At 41.5% G+C, this 13,331-nt stretch overlaps 1 protein-coding gene across 1 annotated transcript; it reads right to left on the bottom strand.

The window, feature by feature from the left end:
• Positions 1–5,098: 5,098 nt before the first annotated feature.
• On the bottom strand, positions 5,099–5,734 carry LOC138887807 (uncharacterized). The gene has a single exon (XM_070169595.1). The coding sequence runs from the start codon at positions 5,732–5,734 to the stop codon at positions 5,099–5,101; it is 636 nt and encodes a 211-aa protein (XP_070025696.1).
• Positions 5,735–13,331: the final 7,597 nt, after the last annotated feature.

Raw genomic sequence — 13,331 nt, 5'->3', positions numbered from 1 at the left:
AATTTAAGGCAGTCTCAAACGGAATCCGTCAGTAAATCGGAGCAGGGTTAATAAGGTAAGAAATAATCAAACAATCGATCAAGTGAAGTCAGTCATGAAAAAATTAGCCATAAAATCAGACTAGTATTACTTAATTTAAAGGAAATTGTATATGGAATCAATCAGTAATTATGGGCTAGGTTAAATAACGGAAGAACTAACTCCGAAATCAATTAGAAGTTGGTTCTGAAAATCAAAGCATAAAATCAGGCTAGCAGCACCAATGAATAATTAAACATAAGGTAAGAAAGGTAAAATCCAATAAGGAAACACCGGTATTAAGGAAAGCCCAATTTCAAGCCCTAAATTAGGTAAGTAAATTTAATTAACAATTAGCCGACAGAGTTTAAGGCAAACGGGCAGAAGTAGAAAAAAATATTTTGTTAAATAATCAGAACTATAAGATATTAGGCAGAAATACAGAAGCACATAGTAAACAGAATAAATGAGTAAACCCTAATAGATACTCAGAGATGAACATTTAAAAGTTAAATATTTGTATAAAAATCCGTTGAAATCAAGACTCTAATCCTAGGGTAAACCAAACAATTAGTTAGGAACAATAATAGGTCAGAAAATATCGAGGTGGAAGTACTAAAAATTTAAAGAAGAAATACCAAAATATACATGAAACCATTTCAGATCGGAGAAGATCTAAATAGATCCAATCACAAATTAGTCGGATTCATAAAATAAACAGAGGTTGAACCAAATCTAGTTTAAACCGGAGATTTGAAACCCTAAAATGCGAAGGTATTTGTACTCACAAGTATTGGGATGAAGATAGACAGAAATAGTCAAGACATGAAAGATTTTGAACCAGGTCTGGCCCGATCTTGGCCAGATTTGCTTTGCCATGTTAGGAAGCAACTAAATAGGGTCGTAGATGAGTAACCAGTAGTGAAGAAAGACCGATAATGTAAGGGAATCCATAGCTGATTCCATTTTAGGTCAGAATTGGAGGAGATAACAGGTGACAATGCTAGGGTTAGAGAGGGGTGAGCGATGGGAGCATATGAGGGTGGTGGGTCTAGAAGAAATGGGTAGGGTTAGGGATTTTGTTATATTAAAAGGGGTCGATTGATTTAGGGTCGTTGATCTTCTGAGATCAACGTCCATGGTTAAATGTTAGGTGGGGTGGGCTTAAATTAAACGGGTATTTGGGTCTGGGTTTGGGTAGGGCGGGTATGGGTAATTGGACTAGGCTAGGTTTGAAATTGGGTATTTTCTAGGGCTAGATTTTAAATACACAATTAATTTAGTAAAACATTTTTGTAAAATAATTTATAAATGATACAAATGTGATTTGTGCATGAAAATGCTTTAAAATACTTACTTGATATTGTAAAAATATGAAAAGTCATTTTCTATATGGATAATATAATGTTGCATATATATAGGCTATTGTTGCAAAAATATGCAATTGTAGCCTAAAAATGCAAATGTGATTATAAAAAAATGCAATTAAAATATTTAAGGATTATATGGGCATAAAATGATGAATTTAGATGATTAAATCTTCATAAAAGTAATATGAGGAATGATTATTGAATATTAGTATAAATAAAAATACAGAAGTAAATTGTTTTAAGCCCTTTTAAATTATAGGAAAAATTATAAAAACACTTATGCATGTTTGTAAATGCGTACACCATATTTTGAAAGTATGTATGCATATTTAAATATATATGAAGGAAAAATTAGGTATTAATAGCAACCCCTCTTTACCCGGAAAGGATGAAAGAGTTTTTGGGTAAAGAAATGATGGCCAATTTTGACGAAATAGGATGTTTTGAAAGATAGAGGCCGGACTCTAGTTTTTTGAGCTGCCTACATATCCCTAGTTTTACAAGAATCAGGCCACGTTTAGTTCCAGATTCATGAATATACCAATGAAGTCATACAAGAACAGACACGATATTTCGAGATGGATGAAAGAGTGGTTATACTGAATGGTCAAGTTTGAGATAGTTGAAGGAACTGGAACGAGGTCGCTCCTGCTGGAATAGCGGTTGCTTACTGGTCACGTGCATATAAAGAGATGCTACAAACATGTATTTGTGCGAAAATTTAAACATGATGCAGATTCTCTTTTGGACCATGAAAGTTGTCTTCTGACGGTTAAGGATGATGTCTTCAGACCATGATGTCTTGGGCCATGAATTGTTTGGTGAGGGATTCACAGGCCATGAAATGATGTTCTCGGGCCATGAAAATGGTGCCTCCGAACCATGACGCCTTTGAATAATGATATGCAAATTTAAGAGATCCTCAGGACATGGCATGGTGTCTTCCGGATATGAGGATGATGCCATTAGACTATGACGCCTTTGGACAGATCGGCGATATTTCATCCCATGAAATGCAATAATAAGATGTTAACAAGACAAGGCTTAGTCTTGTGAAATGGAGGGCAAAGCCTAGCCCGACAGAAGAGCAAATAGATAGTACCGGAATAGAGCAACATTTATGCAAGGAGGGACAATGCTTAGTCCCATGCAAATAGAAGGCAATGCTTAGCCTTATGAAAATATGGAGGCAGAGCTTAGCCTCATGAAGGATGCGGGACAGGGCTTAGTCCCATGCAAATGTAAGGCAGTGCTTAGGCTTATACAAATATGGAGGCAGGGCTTAGTCCCATGCAGATGGAAGGAAGAGCTTAGCCTTATGCCAGATGTGGAGGCATGGCTTAGCCTCATGCAAGATGCAGGATGGGTCTTAGTCCCATGCAAATGGAAGACAGAGCTTAGCCTTATGCAAGGGAAGGCAGAGATTAGCCTTATGCAGATGTGGAGGTAGAGCTTAACCTCATGCAAGATGCGGGACATGACTTAGTCCCATGCAAATGGAAGGCAGTGCTTAGCCTTATGTAAATATGGAGACAGGGATTAGCCTCATGCAAGGTTCGGGACAGGGCTTAGTCCCATGCAAATGGAAGGTAAAGCTTAGCCTTATGCAAATATGGAGGCAGGGCTAAGCCTCATGCAAGGTTCGGGACAAGGCTTAGTCCCATGCAAATGGAAGGTAGAGCTTAGCCTTATGCAAATATGGAGGCATGGCTTAGCCTCATGAAAGATGCAGGACATGGCTTACACCCATGCAAATGGAAGGCAGAGCTTAGCCTTATGCAGGATTTGGAGGCAGGTCTTATCCTCATGCAAATATCAAATAGCAAATAAGGGTAGAATGTTTCTTAGCTAAGGATACGTTCAGTGTTTGGTGTCCTGTTTGATAGTGATTTTGCTTCGTGTATATATTTGCGAATGCTATTGCTACGTCAGATGTGCTTGAGTTCAAAGAAAAAATGTAAGTTTTGTGAGGGGGAGGTTGGTTCGTGCCTTTGTCCGCTGGCCTCGCCTTATTTGAGTTTCCTTGGGTAACACCTGGCTGGTACGGAAATAGAGTTTTCGAAAATATGCAATTATTGATAAGAATAGTAATTTTAGAAACCTAGCAAAATATTAAGTAGTTTTAGATGAACTAGTGACTGTAACACATTTCAAAGACATTGCAACTTTCTCGTATTAGAATTTTAAGGGTCCTCCTCAAAATTCTGTCCCAATTTGGTAGATGATGCTTCTGCTGTTTGTGAGTAACGAACTCATTGATCCTTCTTCGAAATTTTGAGAATCCTTCTCAAAATTCTACCCCAGTTTCTTAACCAATTTCTGATTTTCTGGCATGCAATGGCGTTGGCTAGACTTTCTCCGAAATTTTGGGGGTCCTCCTCAAAATTCTGCCCCAGTTTCTGGTTCTAGGGAAAATGAAAATTTTATTATGATATGACTGAATCCACAGGACTGCCTACGTATCTTGTCTTAAACAGGAATCAGGTCAAGCGTAGTTCAATTACATCAGATGAGAAAATGTAAATAGTCTAAGCATAGTATCTCTTGACTGTGTCTGAATTAATTGGTTTTGGCTAGACTTTTCCATCCATTTCTGCAAGTATGAGTGCCCCTCCTGTTAGTACCTTGTGAACCATATAATGACCTTGCCAGTTGGGAGAAAATTTCTCTTTGGCTTCATCTTGATGTGGGAAGATCTTCTTCAACACCAACTGTCCTGGTGCAAACTGTCTTGGCTTGACCCTTTTGTTGAAAGCTCTAGACATTCTGTTATGGTAAAGTTGACCATGACATACTACGTTTATTCTTTTTCCGTCTATAAGGGCCAATTGCTCATAGCGACTCCTTATCCATTCTGCATTACTGAGCTCGGCTTCATATATGATCCTTAAAGAAGGAATCTCTACCTCGGCTGGGATGACAACTTCGGTACCATAAACCAGCATGTAAGGAGTTGCCCCGGTTGATGTGCAAACTGTAGTGCGGTATCCCAACAAAGAAAAGGGTAGTTTCTCGTGCCATTGTTTGTGGTTTTCTACCATCTTTCTTAGTACTTTCTTGATGTTTTTGTTGGCATCTTCTACGAATTCATTCATCTGAGGTCTATAGGCTATGGAATTTTTGTACTTGATGTTGAAAGTTTCACACATGGCTTTCGTCAGATCACTATTGAGATTGGCGGCATTATCAGTAACAATGGACTTGAGGACTCCAAATCGGCAAACAATACGATCCTTGACAAAGTCTGCGACGACTTTATTGGTTACAGCCTTGTAGGATGCAGACTCTACCCATTTTGTTAAGTAGTCAATGGCCACTAGAAAAAACCTGTGCCCATTTGAAGTAGTAGGCTCGATAGGACCGATGACATCTATTCCCCAGGTGGTGAATGGACAAGGTGAGCTTGTGGCATTGAGCTCATTTGATGGCACTTTTATCATATCGGCATGCACTTGACATTGGTAGTATTTGTGGATATACTGAATGCAATCTGTCTCCATAGTCATTCGAAAGTAACCGGCCCTAAGTATCTTCTTGGCCAAGACGAAACCATTCATATGCGAGCCGCAGGTCCCAACATGTATCTCCTCGAGTAGCTTAGAAGCCTCTTTTGCATTGACTCATCTTAACAATCCCAAATCAGGGGTTCTTCTATACAAGTTTCCTCCGCTGTGGAAAAAGTGATTGGACAATCTCCGAAGCGTGCATTTCTAAGTATAGTTCGCATGCCCGGGATAGTCTCCCTTTGCCAAATATTCTTTGATATCATGAAACCAAGGTTTTCCATCCGTCTCCTCTTCGACAGGGGCACAATACGCTGGCTGATTATGAATTCTCACTGGGATGGGATCAATGAAATTCTTATCTGGATGCTGTATCATGGATGACAAGGTGGCTAATGCATCTGCGAACTCATTCTGAATTTTGGGCACATGACGAAACTCTATCTTCGCAAACCTTTTCCTCAATTCTTGCACATGGTGCAGATATGGCAATATCTTGGAATTCTTGGTGGCCCATTCTCCTTGTACCTGGTGCACGAACAAATCTAAATCACCGATTACCAGCAACTCCTGAATATTCATGTCGATTGCCATGTTGCGCCCTTGTATATAGGCTTCATACTTTGCCACATTGTTAGTGCATGGAAATCTTAGTTTAGCAGATACCGAATAATGTTGACCTGTTTCTGATACCAAAACCGCTCCAATGCCCACTCCTTTGAAATTTGCAGCTCCATCGAAGAACATCCTCCAACTATCGTATGTTTCAGTAATGTCTTCTCCCACAAATGACACTTCTTCATCAGGAAAATACGTTTTCAAGGGTTCGTATTCTCCTCCCATCGGGTTTTCAGCAAGATGGTCTGCCAATGCTTGTCCTTTGACCGCCCTTTGAGTTACATAGACGATGTTGAACTCACTTAACAATATCTGCTATTTGGCTAGCTTCCCCGTCAGTATGGGCTTCTAAAAGATATACTTAGAGGGTCCACCCTGGATATGAGGTTTGTGATATAGGCACAAAAGTCATGCCTCAATTTCTGGGCCGTCCAGGTCAAAGCACAGCAAGTGCGTTCCAGCAGAGAGTATCGTGATTCGTAATGTGTGAATTTCTTACTTATGTAGTATATGGCTTGCTCCTTTCTCCCTGTCTCATCATGTTGTCCCAAAACACATCCGAAGGCTCCATCCAATATAGATAGATAGAGTAGCAAAGGCCATCCTGGCTCTGGCGAGACCAAGACCGGCGGTTTGGACAGGTACTCCTTAATTTTGTCGAAAGCTTTCTGACAATCCTCGGTCCAAACTGTTTCAACATCTTTCCTCAGCATCTTGAAGAAGGGTTCACATATAACTGTGGATTATGCTATGAAGCGACTGATATAGTTAAGACGTCCTAGAAAGCTCATCACATCCTTTTTGCTCCTAGGTGGCGGTAACTCCTGAATAGCCTTAACTTTAGACGAGTCCAGCTCGATCCCTCGATGACTGACAATGAATCCCAGTAACTTTCCTGCGGGAACCCCAAATGCACACTTTGTGGGTTTCAGTTTCAAATTGTACCTCCTTAACCTGTCAAAGAATTTTCTCAAGTCCGCTATGTGATCCGCGACCCTCTTGGATTTGATGATGACGTCGTCCATATACACCTCTATTTCTTTATGTATCATATCATAGAAGATGGTTGCCATGGCTCTCATGTAAGTAGCCTATGCATTCTTTAGACCGAATGGCATCATCTTGTAGCAGCATACCCCTTACGGTGTAATAAAAGCTATTTTCTCTACTTCTTCTTCATCCATCCAGATCTGGTGATAACCCGCGAAGCAATCTACAAAGGATTAGAGTTCATGCTTGACACAATTGTGGATCAGGATGTGTATATTTGGCAGTGTAAAGTCATCCTTGTGACTTGCTCAGTTTAAGTCTTGATAGTCAACACATACTCTGACTTTCCCATTTTTCTTCGGAACTGGCACAATGTTGGCTAACCAGGTTGGGTACTCAACCACCCTGAGTACTTTGGATTTGATCTGCTTGGTAACTTCCTCCTTGATTTTCAGGCTCATGTCTGGTTTGAATTTTCTGAGTTTCTACTTCACCGCGGGACACATAGGATTGGTAGGCAACTTGTGAGCCACTATGGACGTGCTCAAACCGGTCATGCCATCATATGACCGTGTGAAAATGTCCTCATACTCCTTTAAGAAACGAATGTACTCCTCTTTCTTTGTCGGTGATAAGTGAATGTTGATGCGAGTCTCCTTGACGGTCTCGGCGTCCCCCAAATTTACTGCTTTGTTTTCGTCCAGGTTGGACTTAGGCTTATTCTCAAAGTTCTCAACCTCTCTGAAAATCTCCTCTAGTATTTTGTCTTCTTCGTCTGAATCAATATCCTCATATTGTGTTGCCTCATTTCATTTCACAGTCACTGGTTCATCAGGAAAAGTACTAATAACGTTGTAGAAAGAAAAAGTGTGAAAGATAATAATGAATAAATAAGAGCAATGCATTTGATTAAAACAGAAACATCCAAACAAGTACGACTTGATGAATCAAGCATTTATTTTGAAACAAGCAAGTCCTTAAAACAAAATTATTGAAAATCTTAGATACCTAGAATGGCTATAGAAATAAAATCTGCCAAGCTACCCAGTGACTCGGCGGGCCCGGGATGGTGTAGTTGTCCAGTTCCTGAGAACAACTCCCTTCTCCATAGTTTGAATATTGAGGCCTTTTTCCTCCTCCTCTTAATTATTTCACTGCAATCCATGTCTTCGTCCTCTAGAAATAAATTCTTCAACCCATCTAATGCTTCTTCTTCTGCAGTTCCCCATATTGTATCAGCTTGGTGGAAAATTTAACCCAAATGTGGCACTGGTTGCTCGAGAGGGTAATAAGGTCCACTCCATAGGGGTGACCAATCATTATACTCTTGCCATGTATATTGGTATCCGAGCCCAAAGGTAGTAGCATGACGTTTCAACTGTATTGGTTTGGTAATGCCCTGGAGGTTCTTCCCAAGCCCTTTGCTGGGTTCATACCCAGACCATGCCAATATGCTTTCTATTTTGCTACTCCACCATTTGTCTTTCTCAATGGCATTGACACGTTCGATGTGAAGATAGGTTTCCCCTCCTAGCCTTCTTTTGTTCTCGACAACCGGGATGGTTTTACTGGTGTAAATGGGGTTACTCACGTCCCCGTAAATGATCACATCCTGATGGTTCCATTCAAATTTCACGGCTTGGTGTAGTGTGGAAGCCATAGCCCCAGCGGGATGTATCCATGGTCGGAAATAGAAGATTATATGAAGTTGATATGTCAAGAACTTGGAATTCAACGTCGAACCAAGTTGGCCCCATCTGTAGACAAAGATTAATCTCCCCAATCGTGGCCCTTTGAGACCCATCGAAGGCTTTCACGTTCATGCTTCCTGCCTGTATTTCATGGAAACTTTTGCCCAATCTTTTTAGAGTATCCAATGCATAAATATTGAGGCTTGAACCTCCATCAATCAAGACCCTGGCAATGAATTTATCTTCAAATTGCACTGTGATATGCAATGCTCGGTTGTGATTCAACCCTTCAGGCGGTAGCTCATCCTCGTGGAAGATTATTTTATAATTTTCTAGCACCTACCCTACCATGTTGGCCATCTCTCTGCAGGTGATATTGTTGGGCACGTAAGCTTTGCTCAACACCATTATCAAAGCATTCTTGTGTGCCTCTGAATTTTACAACAATGATAGGATGAATATCTGAGCTGGGGTTTTGTTCAAATGATCAATGACGGCGTATTCCTTTGCTTGTACTTTCCTCCAAGGTCATCTGGCCCTGTTTCAATGACATGTTGCTTGGTAGTGGCATCCTTACTTGGTCCTCCTAAGTGTTCAGGTGTATAGATTCTTCTGGTCCTAGTTATTCCTTGTGCAGCATCAGATTCCTCCATCTTTGCCTTTCCTTTTTGCCTAGCTTCAGCAACGTAATCCCAAGGTATTGCTTTTGAATTGAAAGGGGGTGTGGTTGATATTGTCACTATGAAAGTTGTGGCCACTTCTACTTCAAATGGAACAGGGGTGGCCGCAGGTGGAGCTACCTCTACCTCAAATGGAACTGATGCAGATACCTCAACCTTGATTGGTGACTGAGTCTGTACTACAATAGGAGTAAGTGTGACTACAGGTTTAAAGTCATCGCCTTCTCGAATAAGCCCGATTGACCCCCCAGGATCCCATTCTTCATCCATCTCTGTCACATGTATCCCGCCACCCCTATGATCCAAGAGAGGATTGTTGCGGGCATTATATGTAGCTTCTTTCGCCTGTATGGCCTTGTTGTCAATCAGTGTTTGGATTTTGTCTTTCAATGTTCGGCACTCATCAATAGTTTGCCCCTTCATACCGGAATAGTATGCACAGTTTTGTTTGGGTTGACCTATTGGGACGGGTTTTCTACTGCCACAGCGGGAATGGGAGTGATGTAACCAGCGGCTTTCAACCTTTTATACAGCTGTTCGATGGGTTCAGCAATAGTGGTGTATTGTCTGGGTTGTTTGCGGTTAAAATTGCGTCGTGGTCTTGGATAATTTTGGCGAGTTGGAGGTGACAGGAAATGAGATGGTTGGGGATTATAGGTATGATAGATAGTGGCCGGTTGGGAATATCTGGGAGATGAGGGTTAATATGTAGGTGGTGGTGCTTGGTATGTGGGTGGGGGTGTTTGATATGTGGGTGGAGGTGTTTGATATGTAAGTGGAGATTTCAGGCCTTGAGCCACCATTACTGCCCCAACGTCTTTCTTCTTTGATATGCCGCCTGATTGTAATGCCTTGTTTGTGGCCTGTAATGCCTCAAAGTTTGTTACCATCCCGCTTTTGATACCTTCTTCGATCCTTTCCCCAATTTTGATGATGTTAGAGAATTTATGGTTTTCAATAACCATCAACCTTTCATAGTATTGTGGATCCTATGCTCTGACAAAAAACCTGTTCATCTGTTCCTCGTCCAAAGATGGCCTGACTTTTGCTGCTTCCGACCTCCAACGAGTAGCATACTCACAGAAAGTTTGGTGGGCTACTTCTTAAGGTTCTGAATGTAGAAAACATCTGGTACATTTTCTATGTTGAACCTGAATCAGTCCATGAAATCAGCCGCCATACTCACCCAGTTGGACCATTTCTTAGGATCCTGGCTGATGTACTAGGACAAAGCTTCTCCTATAAGACTCCTTATGAAAAGCTTCATCCGGATCTTTTCATCCTTTCCGACCCCGACAAGTTTGTCATAATAGGTCCTTAGATGAACCTTGGGATCACCTGTTCCGTCAAACATCTTGAAATTGGGAGGTTTGTACCCCTCTGGCAGTTCTACATCTGGCTGTATGCATAGGTCTTAATAGTTCAAACCTTCTATCCCTTTGCCTCCTTCGACACCCTGAACTCGACTTATCAACTTCTTGAGTTCCTCAGCCATGTTCTTGATAAGAATGCCCTTCTCAATAGATTCTGGTGTATAGGAAGTTGGTTGGATAGAGTGAGGTACGGATTCCACGTATATAGGGTTGTTTTGGTGAGTGCTAGGAGCCTGGGTGTAGTGGTCATCATTGGTTGAGTTTTGAGGATCAGGAATGGATCGCAGTGTGTTCTGGGGAGTGTGATAAGTGGCGGTTGGTGGGTACTGGATTGGTTGATGGTGGTGTCATGGCGGAGTTGGTATCCGTAAGGGATTGAGATTTGGGGTGGGTTGCATATTGATATGGTGCGTGAAGGTTTTGTGGATGTTGTTTTGGTGTGTTCTGTGGAGGTGCTGGGTTTTTGGCGCTTTGTTGGTTGATATCAGGGACATTCAGGGCAAGGGATAGGTTTGCCAAGTTGTAGACTTGCTCAAGCTCCCTGTAACTATAGTATCTTTTGTTCCAACCTCAAAACTAAATCATTTGTTGCCGGAGTACTCCGACCATCTAAAGTTTCTGCATTTTTCACATTCACCTTTCGAATACCACTTAAGTCGTCCATTCTAGTTTTCCCTTTGCTCTTTGTATTACTTGGAGGAGGAGGAGGTGGAGGGCCTCTTGATCTGGTGTGATACGCTGATGATTCCAGTATGCGCGAACCAACCTTAGGGGATAGGAATAAAGAATAAAGAAAAATAAAAAGTAAATAAGTCAGTAAGGGTCTTGAAATGTTTGCAGTATTTAAACACATATTGCGGGAATGTAAATTTGTGTCTTAATTTGGGAGCCTCGTTGTGCCCGAGGTAGGCCTAGAGACAAATAAATTTGGAGAAATTCAGTGCCAATAAATGCCTCATTTCATTAATGTAAGAATAAACGACCCAAAACGATACTAAATAAGATAATGTTACTAAAGGCGTTTGGCCTTATTACATTTAAAAGAAAAGCGAGTAAATCTAATCTACTTGGTCCCAGAAGGACCTTCTCCAGACTGTATGCTCTTATCGATCAGCTCCCCCAGCTTGCGCATGTTCAACAATAAGAAAGCCCTTGCCAAATGTTCTCTTTCATTTCCCTCAGCGTTCTGGCAGTCAGTGACCCTTTTCCTCATCTTCCCTTCCAACTCCATTAGACTATACTCCAGATATTCTAGCCTTTCACTGGATTTAGCAGCTCTGTCCTTCCACTCATTGATCATATCCATGTCGGCCTTATGCTGCTCCATATGTTTAGCTTCAGACTCACGGATTCTTTTGCGCAGCTTGTTATACTTCACCTCTGCTTTAGCAACCTCATATATGACCCTATTTCCTAGACCAACCCTTGGCTCGAAGATCCCGACTATGTTATCATCCAACCATGAGGGGTAAAAGTATGAGTGACTCGCATGATATCGGTCCGGCTCGATGGTATCCTTTTCCACAACAATCTTTAAGGTCCACATATGTTGTGCTTCATTCTTACACGGAATGGCGTCACCCTCAAAATCAACTATGATGTGACTCATCTTGGTGACTCGTGGTATGACCTGCCTTCTGCCTTCTTGTCTCATAACCCTAAGAAGAGCGTAAGGGTATATGCCCCTTAACCCAATCAACACCAAGTGTGGAAAATCCCTGGATCTGATAATGAACTCATCGGTAAGGAACCACTCGAACATCCACTGGACCTGATCCTCGGTCAAATTATTAAAAAACTGTAACCATCCCACAGTGTCCTCCGGTTGAGCAAACATGTCTGGAATATAGTTCATTCTTTTGGGATGATGGAAGGCTATGTGATCATTCCACGGACTTCGCCGAAATTCTTGACGGTATTATCCCTTTTGGGGATGTTCCAACAACCAGACCTGTAATAGAAAGTTGCAACCCTCGAAGAATCTGAACCCCTGTTGACATCGCTCCAAAGCTCGGTACATGTTTGCAACGATCATAGGGATAATAGTATATGTTTGCCCCTCGATCCCATCCATCAGAGTTTTGGCCACCCTGGCCAGCCTAGTATGGATTTTATCCCATTGGATTGGGAATACCAGCATGCCCAAGAAACATATAATAAACACGAAGACCCTACGATGAATCCAACCCAAGGAGGTGATTGAGAACTCATAATCAAAAATATGGTAAGAGCGACTATGACTGTATCGTTCATAAAGAAAGTCAAAAGGTATGTAAGAGTCCTTCATGCATTTCAAGTTGTCATTTTTCTTCAGCCCCATCATCTTCAGAAATCCCCTTACAGTGCGATTTTCAGGTGCTAACAAACTAGGGCTATCCCAAGGCAACCCAGCAAATCCTCCTATTTCTTGGGGAGTCATTTCTATGTTCCCAAAGCGGAACACAACCCTTTCCTTGTCCCAAAACATAGTGGCAGCCTCAATCAGCATTTTGTTGCGCTGAAGATCCAACAGAGAAGGCAAGTTTTCTAAGACTCGTTTCACATGGTTTTGGTCACATGAAGGAAGATCCCTCCACCAATCTAGCAAAAGTGAGGGTATGCTCCCAACCATACCAAATCCGAGGACTTCGCCTCATTTTCTGCAAAACAAAAGATAGTTAGGCCTTTTCCCCCTCCAGGTTCGTCTATTTATACGGCAATGATTAGCGTATTGGCACTTATTTCTCCAAATTAATGCACACAATCATGATTGCGTCCGTTGAGATTATGGAAAACCCGATGGACTTTTGGGTAAGGTTTGTCTTAAAGGGTCATTATGTGGATGACATATTAACCCGGCTAGGTTTGACCATGATGCATGTACAATTAATTAGAGTAAGGTTTCTATAGAGGTCTAGAATGGGACCCTCAAGCGGACAACTTGAGGGAGAAAGGCACGGAACCGTCGAACGCACCGCTGATCGACTAGTTTTACCGTAAATACGCCTTTCCAAATTTAAAAGTGATATATAGGAAGAGCGCAAGCACTTATCGAGTGTTGCTATAGTATTGATTACGCACGAGTGGAATATGATGTTGAGCATGATTT

The sequence above is a fragment of the Nicotiana sylvestris genome, chromosome 3 (assembly GCF_000393655.2).
Source record: "Nicotiana sylvestris chromosome 3, ASM39365v2, whole genome shotgun sequence".
NCBI classification, from domain to species: Eukaryota; Viridiplantae; Streptophyta; class Magnoliopsida; order Solanales; family Solanaceae; genus Nicotiana; species Nicotiana sylvestris.
This window is presented reverse-complemented; position numbering and strand designations above follow the sequence as displayed.

Coding starts and splice junctions, on each gene's coding strand:
- LOC138887807 (XM_070169595.1), bottom strand. CDS start 5,734: ATGGGAGGAGAATACGAACCCTTGAAAACGTATTTTCCTGATGAAGAA.